This window comes from Anomaloglossus baeobatrachus, chromosome 6 (assembly GCF_048569485.1).
Source record: "Anomaloglossus baeobatrachus isolate aAnoBae1 chromosome 6, aAnoBae1.hap1, whole genome shotgun sequence".
In the NCBI taxonomy this organism is placed as follows: domain Eukaryota; kingdom Metazoa; phylum Chordata; class Amphibia; order Anura; family Aromobatidae; genus Anomaloglossus; species Anomaloglossus baeobatrachus.
The window spans coordinates 422,818,055-422,835,237 of NC_134358.1; the positions used below are offsets into that span (position 1 = coordinate 422,818,055).

Consider the following 17,183-nt stretch of genomic DNA (forward strand, 5'->3'; position numbering starts at 1 on the left):
GAGTTTCAGTTGTCCCGTCACTTGCTAGTGCCTGCTGTCTTACACAGTATATATCATGCTCTAATGAATGAGACAAGAAAAAAAGTTTACAAAACTATAAAGAAAAAGGGTCGGAGTTTAGTGTGAAAAATTGAAGGGAACCTGTCGATAGATTTGGTGACTATAAGCTGTGGCCACAACCAGTGGGCTCTTATATACAGCATTCTAGAATACAGTATATAAGAGGCCAGGCCGCTCTGTAGAATGTAAAAAATACTTATTATACTCACCTGCCAAGAAGTCCGGTCCGATGGGTGTCACTGCTCTCCGGGTCGGATTCCTCTATGCGGCGATCACCATCCTACTTCTTCCCAGCCCAGTATGGATGACGTATCCTACGTCATCCACACACGCCGCTATTGCTGTCCTGCGCAGGTGCACTTTGATCTTCCCTGCTCGCGGCAGATCAAAGTACTGTAATGCGCAGGTGCAGGGAAAGGTTAAAGATTGCCAGCTCTTCAGCACTACAGTACTTTGATCTGCCCTCAGCAGGACAGATCAAAGTGTGCCTGCGCAGGACCGCAATGCCGGCCTGTGTGGATGACGTAGGACACGTCATCCATACTGGGCTGGGAAGGAGGATGGTGATCGCCGCGTAGTGGAGGCATGGGACCGGAGAGCAGCGGCACCCATCGGACCAGACCGCCCCCTAGGTGAGTATAAGAAAAGGGTTTTATACGTTCTACAGAGCGGCCTGGGCTCTTATATACAGAATTCTAGAATGCTGTATATAAGAGCTCAGTGGTGGTGGCCACAGCTTATAAAATCGCCAAATCTGGTGACAGGTTCCCTTTAAAATGAATAAATAAAATATCACAATAGAAACAATATCACACACCAAGTTAATATGGCAATCCATCTACTGTATATATATAATTGCCTTATTCTGTCTGTCTTGCTCTAAAATGACGTCATTACAGTGACAACCGTCACATTGGCCGCTCGGCTCGGCCCCCCACATGCACACATTGGCCGCTAGGCCCAGCCCCCGACACACGTTGGCCGCTCTGCCCCGCCCCCGGCACACATTGGGCACTTATACACACCTCCCCCCCTCGGACTACTCCACCTATTATCCTCCTCTCCTCCCAGGACTACTCCTCCTATTAAACTCCTCTCCCCCCAGGACTACACCTCCTATTATCCTCCTCCTCCCCAAGGACTACTCCTCCTATTATACTCCTCACCTCCCAGGACTACTCCTCCTATTATCCTCCTCTCTCCCCAAGACTACTCCTCCTATTATACTCCTCTCTCCCCAGGACGACTACTCCTATTATACTCCTCTCTCCCCAGGACGACTACTCCTATTATACTCCTCTCTCCCCAGGACTACGCCTCCTATTCTACTCCTCCTATTATAGTCCTCCTATTACACTCCTCTCTGAGGGGTGCGCAGCATGGGGGAGATTAAGCACGATGGGGTGCGCAGCATGGGGGATGGAGCACGATGGGGGTGCGCAGCATGGGGGATGGAGCATGATGGGAGGTGCGCAGCATGGAGGATGGATCACGATGGGGTGCACACCTCCCCCCAAAAAACACACACACACACACACACACACACACACACACACACACACACACACACAACACCCACACGCACACAGGAAACCACAAACACTGCCCTACACAGACACCCACACACAACACCCAACACACAAACACCGCGGCACACACAAATATACGCACACATCGCGCAACACACACTGCACAAAATATACGTCCCCCAAAACACACACGCACCTCACACCCACCGCACAACACACACCCCCCCACACACACAACGCTGCAGACACACAGCGCTCCACAAACAACGCAACACACAACGTAACAACAAACACCGCTCTCACACACCCCCACACCCAGACAACACCCAGAACATTTACAGCGCCCTACACAAACACTTGGCAACTACACACAACAACATCTATATATATTAAAATATATATATCAAAAATCATACTTTAACTACACAATAAATTCTAGAATACCCGATGCGTTAGAATCGGGCCACCTTCTAGATCATAATATTCCAGCCATGAACATGACTCAGTAAACAAGAACTTACAGAATAGGGTCTCCTCTCTTACTATTCTCCAGTTGAAGCTTTAAATCCTTGCATTGTCCCTGCAGGGTCTGGATTTCAAGATGCAAATTTTCTGTTTCACACAATTGGGTCTGTAAGAAGAAGAATGACAATGATACAGAGGGTAAGGCTGGAGTTAAAGGGGTATTTCATCTTATTCATATGTCAGTGATTTTGGCTTAAAAAAAATAAATTAAAAAAAATGGCGAATTTTTTTTTTTTATCAGTTTGTTTATTTTTGTCTGTGTGTCATCTAGACTTTATACTCAAATTAAATTGCATGAAAGCTTCTCCTAACAACTGTCTAGTGAAAAAAAAACGTACAGCACACGATTGCCATACTCTTTTCATAGCCCCATCAATTGCACAACAAATCATAGTTTCGATCAGCAAACATAAAACTGACATGCGAATAGCCCCAGAAACAAAGTGTCAATGTGCTGTCTGTGGGAAAGAAATCTGAAAGCTTCTTAATTTACCAGGTTTATTAGGGATATGATTTTGAGGCACTTAATATACATGCATTATTGGTTTCCCATACACACTGACCTTGATTCATCAAAGCTTCTCATCTAATTCACAACGAGCTGTGGTGTTCCGTACACTAGAAATCTCAACTTAATTACGAGGCGCACGACACTTATCGGACACTCCTATTTCATCAATGGGTATGCACTGCTTAATGAGTCAGGAGCTCTGACTCCGGCACTCCCTTTAAAGGCCCCGTCACACTAAGCAACATCGCTAGCAACATCGCTGGTAACGAACAACTTTTGTGACGTTGCTAGCAATGTTGCTGTGTGTGACATCCAGCAACAACCTGGCCCCTGCTGTGAGGTCGTTGGTTGTTGCTGAATGTCCTGGGCCATTTTTTAGTTGTTGCTGTCCTGCTGTGAAGCACAGATCGCTGTGTGTGACAGCGAGACAGCAACAACTAAATGTGCAGGCAGCAGGAGCCGGCTTCTGCGGAGGCTGGTAACCAATGTAAACATCGGGTAACCAAGAAGCCCTGTCCTTGGTTACCCGATATTTACCTTTGATACCAGCCTCCTCCGCTCTCACTGTCAGTGCCGGCTCCTGCTCTGTGCACATGTAGCTGCAGGACACATCGGGTTAATTAACCCGATGTGTGCTGTAGCCAGGAGAGCAGGGAGCCAGCGCTAAGCATTGTGCGCTGCTCCCTGCTCTGTGCACATGTAGCTGCAGCACACATCGGGTAATTAACCCGATGTGTGCTGTACTAGGAGAGCAGGGAGCAGCGCACAGTGTGCGCTGCTCCCTGCTCTCTGCACGTATGGCTGGTCACTGGTTGCTGGTGAGCTCACCAGCAACTCGTGTAGTGACGCTCCAGCGATCCCTGCCAGGTCAGGTTGCTGGTGGGATCGCTGGAGCGTCAAAGTGTGACAGCTCACCAGCAACCTCCTAGCAACTTACCAGCGATCCCTATCGTTGTTGGGATCGCTGGTAAGTTGCTTGGTGTGACTGGACCTTAAGACTGGCGTGAACATCACTGATCTTGATGAATCAGAGCTAGTGTGTATCAATTGGAGTAGACTGCTAGATAGGTCTGGTCACATGCCCCACTAATAGTCATACTGTGGAAAGGAGAAGCTGATCAATCTGTGAGGAAGGCTACATGAACAAGTGCAGGAGGCAAACCAGCCATACTTATTTGTAGGAAGCAGCACAACATGACAATACCTTTAACTCATAAGTGATGTACCTTAAGTCTGATGATTTCTTCATTCTTCGTCATTCGCTCCTCGTTTAGCTCACTTACAAGTTGTTCCAATATTGAATTTTTATGTGAAAGATGTGGCAGCTCAGACTCATATGGAGTTCCCAAAGGAGTTTTTGGAGTCTACATAGCAAAAAAAAAAAAAAAAAAAAAAAAAGCAACAAAAAATATGTTAGTGTAATGTGTCCTACGTATGAAAACAACAACAACAAAAAAAAACCCAAAACACTATTTTAAGAGGGCCTTAAAGTGGTCTAGTCCAGAATCTCCTAAGAGATGGTAGAATGTAAAAGGAGCTTGTCAGCTATAACTATATGAAATCCATACCAAGCAGTAGGAAAAAACCTCAGAAGTACATGATTTATTGGTTTGTAAATCCTTTCCTACTTAAAACTTAAAAGAAAACAAAAACAACAAACATTTGTTTTTGTAAGGTCTAAAACTACCTTAGGGAGCATGGCAGGAGGGCTCTTGCTGTTGTTTGGGGACTTTATTTCATCATCCACTGTACTTCTCATTTCCTTCTCTTGTTTTAACTTAAAATAGAGAAATATTAAGAAACAAAATAAAATATGAAGAAGTAGGAATATGATAATCATTTTTTTTACTTTGTTTTCTTGTCCTGACAAATCAATATTTTTTTATTTTAACCTTACGTTGTTAGTTGACAATAGGTAACCACTTTGTATGTACAGATCGCTACAGTTGCAGTCAGAATTAGGCTATCTTTTGATATGTGCGATTTGAGTGCATCTTGAGAGTGCATCTCATTTTCTGAAAATACACAAAAAGTCCGCGTTTTGCCCAATGCGTTTTGTAAGTGAAATTATATTCACTGGAGGGCTCAAAAACACGGTAAAAACGCAAAAAGAATTGACATGCTGCATCTTGAAAACTGCAGCCAAGATGCAGCCAACAATAGATGCTCAGTGTAGACAGCAAAATAAAAATCTAATAGACTTTGCTGGGAGAAGGAAATACAGGCATTTTGTGCATCTTTGTGGACCTCAAAAATGCACAAAAAACACAGCATAAGATGCAGCGTGTGAACATAGCCTAATTCCTCCCCTACTGTAAATTTGGTTTATTAGCAAAATTTACAAACTTTCTGCTGCTTGCGATAAATCATCAAAACAAGAACAATGCAAACATCTCAACACAAGTAAAATAAAGTGCATTCTCTAAATTCAGAACAAAATGCCTAACTCTTCTCTGACAGGGCATTTTTTAGGCGCTCATTTTTTACTCTCAATCGTGCAAAAGCTGCAACTCTATTTTTCCATTGACATAGCCAAGTGAGGGCTCATTTTCTGCAGTTCGAGTAGTAGTTTTGAATGTCAATGTACTGAAAAACAGGTGAAAAATTCGAAGAGCTTTTAAAAGTTGTCCCACTCCCCCGTAATGATAACATTGGACCCAATTTAGCAAACCTGATCTTAAAGAAAGGGCGGAGTGTAAGGCTGTGGCCACTTGAGGAAAGACAGCACTGCTGTGTGCTGGTAAAATCTTCTGGCCACTGCATATAACAGCTGATTGGTAGGGGTGCGACACCAGCCAGTCAGATATTAATAGCCAATCCAAAGGATAGGCCATGGATAAGAAACAAGTGGACAACTGGAGTTGAGCGAGTACATAACTATTCGTACTCGCTATACTCATAACGAGTACGGTTTAATACTTGCATATTCATTCCATATAACATGTAAAATGCAAGTCAATGGGGAAAAACTCGCAAAGTAACGAGTAACCCGAATGACGTACTGTTCATGCGAGTAGCAAATAGTGCGGCATTTGGGTTACTTGTTAGTTTGAGTATTCCCCATTAACTTGCATTACACACGCTATTTGGAATGAATACGCAGGTATAAGACAGTGCTTGTTATGAGTATAGCAAGCATGAATAGTTAAGTACTCGCTCAACTCTATGGACGACCCCTTTGAATGGAACCCTATTCACACATTTGTTTGCTTTTTTTTTTCTTTTTAAACGGACCCATGTCTACATTAAACTCCGTGCATGACCTATATTCAACATTCTGTGGCTCAGACTAGGCCATTCAAATCTATGTGGGTTCGGTTTTAACTAATCCATTGCCAAGTGTCAAAGGGCAAAAAATAAAAAATAAATAAACATATATATTATATATAAATTTATACATTTCCCTTCTTCAGTTTTAAAAAGAAGGGAATTTTGTTACTTACCGTAAATTCCTTTTCTTCTAGCTCCTATTGGGAGACCCAGACGATTGGGTGTATAGCTACTGCCTCCGGAGGCCACACAAAGCATTACACTAAAAAGTGTAAGGCCCCTCCCCTTCTGGCTATACACCCCCAGTGGAATCACTGGCTCACCAGTTTTAGTGCAAAAGCAAGAAGGAGGAAAGCCAATAACTTGGTTAAACAAATTCACTCCGAGTAACATCGGAGAACTGAAAAACCGTTCAACATGAACAACATGTGTACCCGAAAAAACCCAAAAATCCCGAAGGACAACAGGGCGGGTGCTGGGTCTCCCAATAGGAGCTAGAAGAAAAGGAATTTACGGTAAGTAACAAAATTCCCTTCTTCTTCGTCGCTCCATTGGGAGACCCAGACGATTGGGACGTCCAAAAGCTGTCCCTGGGTGGGTAAATTAATACCTCAAGTTAGAGCTGCAAAACAGCCCTCCCCTACGAGGAGGCAACCGCCGCCTGCAGGACTCTTCTACCTAGGCTGGCGTCCGCCGAAGCATAGGTATGCACCTGATAATGTTTGGTGAAAGTGTGCAGACTCGACCAGGTAGCTGCCTGGCACACCTGTTGAGCCGTAGCCTGGTGTCGTAATGCCCAGGACGCACCCACGGCTCTGGTAGAATGGGCCTTCAGCCCTGATGGAACCGGAAGCCCAGCAGAACGGTAGGCTTCAAGAATTGGTTCTTTGATCCATCGAGCCAGGGTGGCCTTAGAAGCCTGCGACCCTTTGCGCTTACCAGCGACAAGGACAAAGAGTGCATCGGAGCGGCGCAGGGGCGCCGTGCGGGAAATGTAGATTCTGAGTGCTCTCACCAGATCTAACAAATGTAAATTCTTCTCATACCGATGAACTGCATGAGGACAAAAAGAAGGCAAAGAGATATCCTGATTAAGATGAAAAGAGGATACCACCTTCGGGAGAAACTCCTGAATGGGGCGCAGCACTACCTTGTCCTGGTGGAAGACCAGGAAGGGAGCCTTGGAAGACAGCGCTGCTAGCTCAGACACTCTCCGAAGAGATGTGATCGCTACCAGAAAAGCCACTTTCTGTGATAGTCTAGAAAGTGAAACCTCCCTCAGAGGCTCGAAGGGCGGCTTCTGGAGGGCAACTAGTACCCTGTTCAGATCCCATGGATCTAACGGCCGCTTGTACGGGGGTACAATATGACAAACCCCCTGCAGGAACGTGCGCACCTTAGGAAGCCGTGCTAGACGCTTTTGAAAAAAGACGGATAGCGCCGAGACTAGCCCTTTAAGGGAGCCGAGCGACAAACCTTTTTCTAACCCAGATTGCAGGAAAGAAAAAAAGGTAGGCAATGCAAAAGGCCAGGGAGACACTCCCTGAGCAGAGCACCAGGATAAGAATATCCTCCACGTTCTGTGGTAGATCTTAGCGGACGTGGGCTTCCTAGCCTGTCTCATGGTGGCAACGACCCCTTGGGATAATCCTGAAGACGCTAGGATCCAGGACTCAATGGCCACACAGTCAGGTTCAGGGCCGCAGAATTCCGATGGAAAAACGGCCCTTGGGACAGTAAGTCTGGTCGGTCTGGTAGTGCCGACGGTTGGCCGACCGTGCCACAGATCCGGATACCACGCCCTCCTTGGCCCGTCTGGGGCGACGAGTATGACGCGGCTGCAGTCGGATCTGATCTTGCGTAGCACTCTGGGCAAGAGTGCCAGAGGTGGAAACACATCAGGGAGCCGGAACTGCGACCAATCTTGCACTAAGGCGTCTGCCGCCAGAGTTCTGTGATCGCGAGACCGTGCTATGAAGGTTGGGACCTTGTTGTTGTGCCTGGACGCAATTAGGTCGACGTCCGGCCTTCCCCAGTGGCTACAGATTTCCTGAAACACGTCCGGGCGAAGGGACCATTCCCCTGCGTCCATGCCCTGGCGGCTGAGGAAGTCTGCTTCCCAGTTTTCTACGCCGGGGATGTGAACTGCGGATACGGTGGAGGCCGTGGCTTCCACCCACGTCAGAATCCGCCGGACTTCCTGGAAGGCTTGCCGACTGCGTGTCCCTCCTTGGTGATTGATGTATGCCACCGCTGTGGAGTTGTCCGACTGAATTCGGATCTGCTTTCCTTCCAGCCACTGCTGGAAGGCTAGTAGGGCAAGATACACTGCTCTGATTTCCAGAACATGGATCTGAAGGGTGGACTCCTGCTGAGTCCACGTACCCTGAGCCCTGTGGTGGAGAGAAAACTGCTCCCCACCCTGACAGACTCGCGCCTGTCGTGACTACCGCCCAAGACGGTGGTAGGAAGTATCTTCCCTGTGATAATGAGGTGGGAAGAAGCCACCATTGCAGAGAGTCCTTCTGTGACAAGGATACTTTCCTGTTCAGAGATGTTGACTTCCCGTCCCATTGGCGGAGAATGTCCCAATAAGAGGACGCAGATGAAACTGCGCAAACGGAACCGCCTCCATTGCCGCCACCATCTTCCCGAGGAAGTGCATGAGGCGTCTTAAGGAGTGCGACTGACCTTGACGGAGAGTCTGCACCCCAGTCTGTAGTGACCGCTGCTTGTCCAGCGGAAGCTTCACTATCGCTGAGAGAGTATGAAACTCCATACCAAGAGACGTTAGTGATTGGGTCGGTGACAGGTTTGACTTTGAGAAGTCGATGATCCACCCGAGCGTCTGGAGAGTCTCCAGCGCAACATTCAGGCTGAATTGGCATGCCTCTTGAGAGGGTGCCTTGACAAGTAGATCGTCCAAGTAAGGGATCACAGAGTGTCCCTGTGAGTGCAAGACTGCTACCACTGCCGCCATGACCTTGGTGAACACCCGTGGGGTTGTCGCCAGACCGAATGGCAGAGCTACGAACTGAAGATGGTCGTCTCCCATCACGAAACGTAGAAAACATTGGTGCTCTGTAGCAATCGGCACGTGGAGATAAGCATCTTTGATGTCTATTGATGCTAGGAAATATCCTTGAGACATTGAGGCAATGACGGAGCGGAGGGTTTCATCCGGAACCGCCTGGCCTCCACGTGCTTGTTGAGCAGTTTTAGGTCCAGAACGGAACGGAAAGAGCCATCCTTTTTTGGCACCACAACCAGATTGGAGGAAAACCGTGTCTTGTTCCTGAAGAGGAACAGGGATTACCGCTCCTTCTGCCTGCAGAAGAGCATCGGCTCGGTGGGGAGGTGGGGACGTTCTGAAGAATCGAGTCGGAGGACGAGAACAGAACTCTGTCCTGTGCACGTGGGCACAATGTCCCTCACCCACCGGTCTGTGACCTGTGGCAGCTAAATGTCGCCAAAGGCGAGCGAGTCTGCCATCAACCGCGGATGCGGAGAGATGAGAGAGCTGAGAGTCATGAGGAGACCGCCTTGGTAGCGGTTCCTCCGGCTGCCTTCCTTGGGCGTGATTGAGCCCCCGGAAACTGAGCCCCTCTGAGGATTTTCAGCTCTTTTGGACGAGGACAATTGGGACCTGCCCGAGCTTGGGAAGGACCGAAACCTCGACTGTCCTTCCAGGACAGCATTAATAGGGTAAGTCGCAATGCAGACATTGCGAGGATACGGACGCCCCTGCGGCACAAATGTACATATGCTCAAGACCAGCTGTGCAAGGACAGCTGAAAAGCTTAGGGTGCCCATACGGCTGTAAATGCCGGAGCAACCGACACGCCGATAGCCTCATAGACAGATTTCAACCACAGTCTATCTGTCTGGCATCTTTAAGTGAAGTCCCATCTCCACTGCAACTATAGCTCTAGCCGCAAGCCTGGAGATTGGAGAATCCACCTTTGGACCCTGGGTCCCGCGCTTGACCACGTCAGGGGGAAAAGGATAACGTGTATCCTTAATACGTTTGGAGAAAATGCTTATCTGGTAAGCGTGGTGTTCCTGGACTGCTTCTCTGAAGTCAGCGTGGCCAGAAAAATACTCAAAATACGTTTGAGCTACTGAAATGGGACTTCTCCTGCTGTGAAGCTGACTCCTCCGCTGGGGGAGCTGAGGGAGAAAGATCCAACATTCCATTGATGGACGCTATAGGATCATTCCTTATGGCGTCACCATCCGGTGTATCCGGATTGAGAGCGTTGTCAGGATTAAAGTCCTGATAAGCTACGTCTGCCTCATCATACAGAGAGCCTCCTGGGACCCCCCCCCCCGGAGCACCGATTTTATTCCCAATGAGGGTGGCCAGGGAGCAATGATCCAGATTGCCCATGGCCTGTCCGGACTGCAAGTCTCTATCCCAATGCAACTCCATCCCTGTCCTAGGACAGAGTTGACAGGTGGTTCCTTTGGCCACGTCTAGTAGAGACCCCGGCTGACCAAGTGCTCCAGGGGAGCATTGCACACAATGGGGTTCAGTGCCGTGGAACAGTGTCACATGCAGTAAAAACAGCATCGAAAGCCTGTGTTGCTTATATGCTGCCGACTAGCCATCTAAGACATAGAGCCAAGAATGGCGACCGTACAATGCAATGTATAGCATACAAGCATAAAGTACAATGAACACTGCAGCACATGCAATACAAGCAGCATAGAAAGCCTGTGCCTTGGCACCCCTGCTTTTCTGCTGCTGTAGACTAGCCATCTAGGGGAATATAGCCCAGAATATCGACCATACAGTGCAATGTATAGCATACAAGCATAAGTACAAATGAACACTGCAACCCCTGCAATACAAGCAGCATAGAAAAAACCTGTGCCTCAGCACCCCTGCTTTTCTGCTGCTGTAGTCTAGTCATTCTAGGCGAAAATAGCCCAGACTAGCGACCGTACCGTGCAGTGTATAGCATACAAGCATAAATACACATGAACACTTCAGTACATGTAATACAAGCAGCATAGAAAGCCTGTGCCTTAGCACCCCTGCTTTCCTGCTGCTGATGTGTCGCCATCTAAGAGGGCATATAGCCAAAAATAGCGACCTATGCAGTATAAGCATAAAAATACAAATGGACAACTGCGGTATTTAGTGGGGTCAGCACTTCAGGTGCCGCTTACCGCCCGCCTATAAGCGGGTGTGTGGTCGCCCTAGTCCTGTGCCTGGTTGCCCAGAGTCCGATCTCTCAGCTCGGACTGCAGGAATGGCTGCCGGCGTCCTTCTCCAGCTCGTGTGAGTAGGGGCGGGCCGTGGGCGTGCCCCCAAGTCAGAGCGGGAAACCGGCGTCCCACAGTGTCCAGTGAGAGGGCTGGAGCATGTAAATAAGGCTCCAGCCCTCGGCGCTGCTGATTGTACAGCGTCTCTCCCCTACCCTGATTGACAGGGTGGGGGCGGGAACGAAGCGGAGCTAGGCCGCAAAAGCCGGGGACTGGATTTATAAGCGCCGCCGCCGTAAAAGCGCGGTCGGCGCTAAGTCCCCGGCGCACTACAAGTCCCAGCCGCGCCGCCGCTCCCGGAGTGTCCGGCGCGGTAGTTCCCCATACATAAAGTCACTCAGCTAGGCTGCAGTGACTGTAACCCTTTACTGTCCCCGGCGCACTAGCACACCCAGCAAGTCTGGAGTGTGCTGTGCCTGTGTGTACGGGGACACAGAGTACCTGAATGGTGCAGGGCCATGTCCCTGAACGGTACCCAGCTCCGTATCCAGCAGGTTCTATGGGTCTGTGGATGGAGCCCGGCCTCAGGGCTTTGGGGCCGGTAAGATCCCACTTCCTCAGAGCCCCTCAGGGGGATGGGGAAGGAAAGCAGCATGTGGGCTCCAGCCTCCGTACCAGCAATAGGTACCTCAACCTTACAAACCACCAGCGGGGTGAGAAGGGAGCATGCTGGGGGCCCTATATGGGCCCTCTTTTCTTCCATCCGATATAGTCAGCAGCTACTGCTGACTACAAACAGTGGAGCTATGCGTGGATGTCTGACCTCCTTCGCACAAAGCAGAAAACTGGTGAGCCAGTGATTCCACTGGGGGTGTATAGCCAGAAGGGGAGGGGCCTTACACTTTTTAGTGTAATGCTTTGTGTGGCCTCCGGAGGCAGTAGCTATACACCCAATCGTCTGGGTCTCCCAATGGAGCGACGAAGAAATAAGACTGAGCCAAATAGGTTGACATGAGAGAAGAAGGGAATTTTGTTTACTTACCGTAAATTCCTTTTCTTCTAGCTCCAATTGGGAGACCCAGACAATTGGGTGTATAGCTTCTGCCTCCGGAGGCCACACAAAGTATTACACTTAAAAGTGTAAAGCCCCTCCCCTTCTGCCTATACACCCCCCGTGCCTCACGGGCTCCTCAGTTTTGGTGCAAAAGCAAGAAGGAGGAAAAGTTATAAATTGGTTTAAAGTAAATTCAATCCGAAGAAATTTCGGAGAACTGAAACCATTCAACATGAACAACATGTGTACACAAAGAACAACAGCCCGAAGGGAACAGGGGCGGGTGCTGGGTCTCCCAATAGGAGCTAGAAGAAAAGGAATTTACGGTAAGTAAACAAAATTCCCTTCTTCTTTGTCGCTCCATTGGGAGACCCAGACAATTGGGACGTCCAAAAGCAGTCCCTGGGTGGGTAAAGTAAAACCTCGTAATAGAGCCGTAAAACGGCCCCTTCCTACAGGTGGGCAACCGCCGCCTGAAGGACTCGCCTACCTAGGCTGGCATCTGCCGAAGCATAGGCATGCACCTGATAGTGTTTCGTGAAAGTGTGCAGGCTCGACCAGGTAGCTGCCTGACACACCTGCTGAGCCGTAGCCTGGTGCCGCAAAGCCCAGGACGCACCCACGGCTCTGGTAGAATGGGCCCTCAGCCCTGAGGGAACCGGAAGCCCAAAAGATCGGTAAGCTTCGAGAATTGGTTCCTTGATCCACCGAGCCAGGGTTGATTTGGAAGCCTGTGACCCTTTACGCTGGCCAGCGACAAGGACAAAGAGTGCATCCGAGCGGCGCAGGGGCGCCGTACGAGAAATGTAGAGTCTGAGTGCTCTCACCAGATCTAACAAGTGCAAATCCCTTTCACATTGGTGAACTGGATGAGGACAAAAAGAGGGTAAGGAGATATCCTGATTGAGATGAAAGGGGGATACCACCTTAGGGAGAAATTCCGGAACCGGACGCAGAACCACCTTGTCCTGGTGAAACACCAGGAAAGGGGCTTTGCATGACAGCGCTGCTAGCTCAGACACTCTCCGAAGTGATGTGACTGCTACTAGGAAGACCACTTTCTGCGAAAGGCGTGAGAGAGAAATATCCCTCATTGGCTCGAAAGGTGGTTTCTGAAGAGCCATCAGCACCCTGTTCAGATCCCAGGGTTCTAACGGCCGCTTGTAAGGAGGGACTATGTGACAAACCCCCTGCAGGAACGTGCGTACCTGTGGAAGTCTGGCTAGGCGCTTCTGAAAAAACACAGAGCGCTGAGACTTGTCCCTTAAGGGAGCCGAGCGACAAACCTTTTTCCAATCCGGATTGAAGGAAGGAAAGAAAAGTGGGCAAGGCAAATGGCCAGGGAGAAAAACCCTGATCAGAGCACCAAGATAAGAATATCCTCCACGTCCTGTGGTAGATCTTGGCGGACGTTGGTTTCCTAGCCTGTCTCATAGTGGCAATGACCTCTTGAGATAACCCTGAAGACGCTAGGATCCAGGACTCAATGGCCACACAGTCAGGTTGAGGGCCGCAGAATTCAGATGGAAAAACGGCCCTTGAGGCAGCAAGTCTGGTCGGTCTGGTAGTGCCCACGGTTGGCCCACCGTGAGATGCCACAGATCCGGGTACCACGACCTCCTCGGCCAGTCTGGAGCGACGAGGATGGCGCGGCGGCAGTCGGACCTGATCTTGCGTAACACTCTGGGCAACAGTGCCAGAGGAGGAAACACATAAGGGAGTTGAAACTGCGACCAATCCTGAACTAAGGCGTCTGCCGCCAGAGCTCTGTGATCTTGAGACCGTGCCATGAATGTCGGGACCTTGTTGTTGTGCCGGGACGCCATTAGGTCGACGTCCGGCATCCCCCAGCGGCAACAGATCTCCTGAAACACGTCCGGGTGAAGGGACCATTCCACTGCGTCCATGCCCTGGCGACTGAGAAAGTCTGCTTCCCAGTTTTCTACGCCCGGGATGTGAACTGCGGATATTGTGGAGGCTGTGGCTTCCACCCATAGCAGAATCCGCCGGACATCCTGGAAGGCTTGCCGACTGCGTGTTCCGCCTTGGTGGTTGATGTATGCCACCGCTGTGGAGTTGTCCGACTGAATTCGGATCTGCTTGCCTTCCAGCCACGGCTGGAACGCCTTTAGGGCAAGATACACTGCCCTTATCTCCAGAACATTGATCTGAAGGGAGGACTCTGGCTGAGTCCAAGTACCCTGAGCCCTGTGGTGGAGAAAGACCGCTCCCCACCCTGACAGGCTCGCGTCCGTCGTGACCACAGCCCAGGATGGGGGCAGGAAGGATTTCCCCTTCGACAGAGAAGTGGGAAGAAGCCACCACTGAAGGGAAGCCTTGACTGCCCGAGAAAGGGAGACGTTCCTGTCGAGGGACGTCGACTTCCTGTCCCATTTGCGGAGAATGTCCCATTGAAGTGGACACAGATGAAACTGCGCAAAAGGAACTGCCTCCATTGCTGCTACCATCTTCCCTAGGAAGTGCATGAGGCGCCTCAAGGGGTGTGACTGGCCTTGAAGGAGAGATTGCACCCCTGTCTGTAGTGAACGCTGTTTGTCCAGCGGAAGCTTCACTATCGCTGAGAGAGTATGAAACTCCATGCCAAGATATGTCAGTGATTGGGCCGGTGTCAGATTTGACTTTGGAACATTGATGATCCACCCGAAACTCTGGAGAGTCTCCAGAGCAATGTTCAGGCTGTGTTGGCATGCCACTTGAGAGGGTGCCTTGACAAGCAGATCGTCTAAGTAAGGGATCACCGAGTGTCCCTGAGAGTGCAGAACTGCTACTACTGTTGCCATGACCTTGGTGAAGACCCGTGGGGCTGTCGCCAGGCCGAAAGGCAGTGCCACGAACTGAAGGTGTTCGTCCCCTATGGCGAAACGCAGGAAGCGCTGATGCTCTGGAGCAATCGGTACGTGGAGATAAGCATCTTTGATGTCGATTGATGCTAGGAAATCTCCTTGGGACATTGAGGCGATGACGGAGCGGAGCGATTCCATCCGGAACCGCCTGGTTTTTACGTGTTTGCTGAGCAGTTTTAGGTCCAGAACAGGACGGAAGGATCAGTCCTTTTTCGGCACCACGAACAAGTTGGAGTAAAAACCGTGACCCTGTTGCTGAAAAGGAACAGGGATCACCACTCCTTCTGCCTTCAGAGTGCACACCGCCTGAAGAAGAGCCTCGGCTCGCTCGGGAGGCGGGGATGACCTGAAGAATCGAGTCGGGGGACGAGAGGTGAACTCTATCTTGTAACCGTGAGACAGAATGTCTCTCACCCAACGGTCTTTTACCTGTGGCAGCCAGGCGTCGCAAAAGCGGAAAAGCCTGCCACCGACCGAGGATGCGGTGTGAGGAGGCCGAAAGTCATGAGGAGGCCGCTTTGGGAGCGGTTCCTCCGGCGGTCTTTTTAGGACGTGACTTAGATCGCCATGAATCGGAGTTCCTCTGATCCTTCTGAGGCCTTTTGGACGAGGAGAATTGAGACCTGCCCGCGGACCGAAACCTCGATTGTACCTTCCGTGGTTGAGGTCTGTTTGGTTTGGACTGGGGTAAGGATGAGTCCTTTCCCTTGGATTGTTTAATGATTTCATCCAATCGCTCACCAAACAGGCGATCGCCAGAAAATGGCAAACCGGTTAAGAACTTTTTGGAAGCAGAGTCTGCCTTCCATTCACGTAGCCACATGGCCCTGCGGACTGCCACCGAATTGGCGGATGCTACCGCCGTACGGCTCGCAGAGTCCAGGACAGCATTAATGGCGTAGGACGCAAACGCCGACGCCTGAGAGGTTAAGGACACCACTTGCGGAGCAGACGTACGTGTGACTGCATTAATCTGCGCATGACAAGCTGAGATAGCTTGGAGTGCCCATACGGCTGCGAATGCTGGAGCAAAAGACGCGCCGATAGCTTCATAGATGGATTTCAACCAGAGCTCCATCTGTCTGTCAGTGGCATCTTTGAGTGAAGCCCCATCTTCCACTGCAACTATGGATCTAGCCGCCAGTCTGGAGACTGGAGGATCCACCTTGGGACACTGAGCCCAGCCCTTGACAACGTCAGGGGGGAAGGGATAACGTGTATCCTTAAGGCGCTTGGAAAAACGCTTATCTGGACAAGCTCGGTGTTTTTGGACTGCCTCTCTGAAGTCAGAGTGATCCAGAAACGTACTCAATGTACGCTTGGGAAACCTGAAACGGAATTTCTCCTGCTGAGAAGCTGACTCCTCAATTGGGGGAGCTGGGGGAGAAATATCCAACACCTGATTGATGGTCGCTATAAGGTCATTCACTATGGCGTCACCTTCAGGTGTATCTAGGTTGATAGCGGCCTCAGGATCAGAATCCTGATCTGCTACCTCCGCTTCATCATCCAGAGAGTCCTCCTGCTGAGACCCTGAACAGTGTGATGAAGTCGAGGGAATTTCCCAGCGAGCCCGCTTAGGCGGCCTGGGACTGCGGTCCGTGTCAGAGACCTCACCCTGGGACCTATGGGTCACCCCAGGAGCACTTTGCTGCTCCAACTGAGGGGGGCCTGGGGTCAATGATTCAACAGTGCCCGGGGCCTGAGTCACCGGTCTGGACTGCAAGGCTTCTAGTATCTTAGCAGACCATTTATCCATACTCTCAGACAGTTTGTCAGCAAATACTGCAAACTCCATTCCTGTCACCTGGACAGTGGTAGCAGGTGGTTCCACCTGGGCCACCAGTAGCAGAGGCTCCGGCTGAGTAAGTGCCACAGGGGCCGAGCATTGCACACAATGAGGGTCGGTGGAACCTGCCGGTAGTATAGCCGCACATGAGGTACAGGTTGCAAAGTAAGCCTGTGCTTTGGCACCCTTGCTTTTTGCGGACGACATGCTGTTGTCTCCTCTGAGTACAATCCAGGAGGGTATATAGCCAAAAATCAACAGTGCGACCGTACAGTGTAAATGTATAGCATATAAGCATATATATATATGTACACTTCGGCACTCAGTGGGGCCAGCACCACAGATGCTGCTTACCGACCGCTCAAAGCGG

At 50.1% G+C, this 17,183-nt stretch overlaps 1 protein-coding gene across 1 annotated transcript in view; it reads right to left on the reverse strand.

The window, feature by feature from the left end:
* Nucleotides 1-17,183, reverse strand: part of KIF15 (kinesin family member 15) — a 263,264-nt gene that overhangs the window by 32,108 nt on the left and 213,973 nt on the right. Inside the window, exons 28-30 of the mRNA XM_075315169.1 lie at nt 4,313-4,402; nt 3,852-3,989; nt 2,111-2,220 (exon numbers count right to left, since the gene is read on the reverse strand). Of these exons, the coding sequence (XP_075171284.1) occupies nt 2,111-2,220; nt 3,852-3,989; nt 4,313-4,402 (338 nt within the window). The remainder of the gene's footprint in view (nt 1-2,110; nt 2,221-3,851; nt 3,990-4,312; nt 4,403-17,183) is intronic.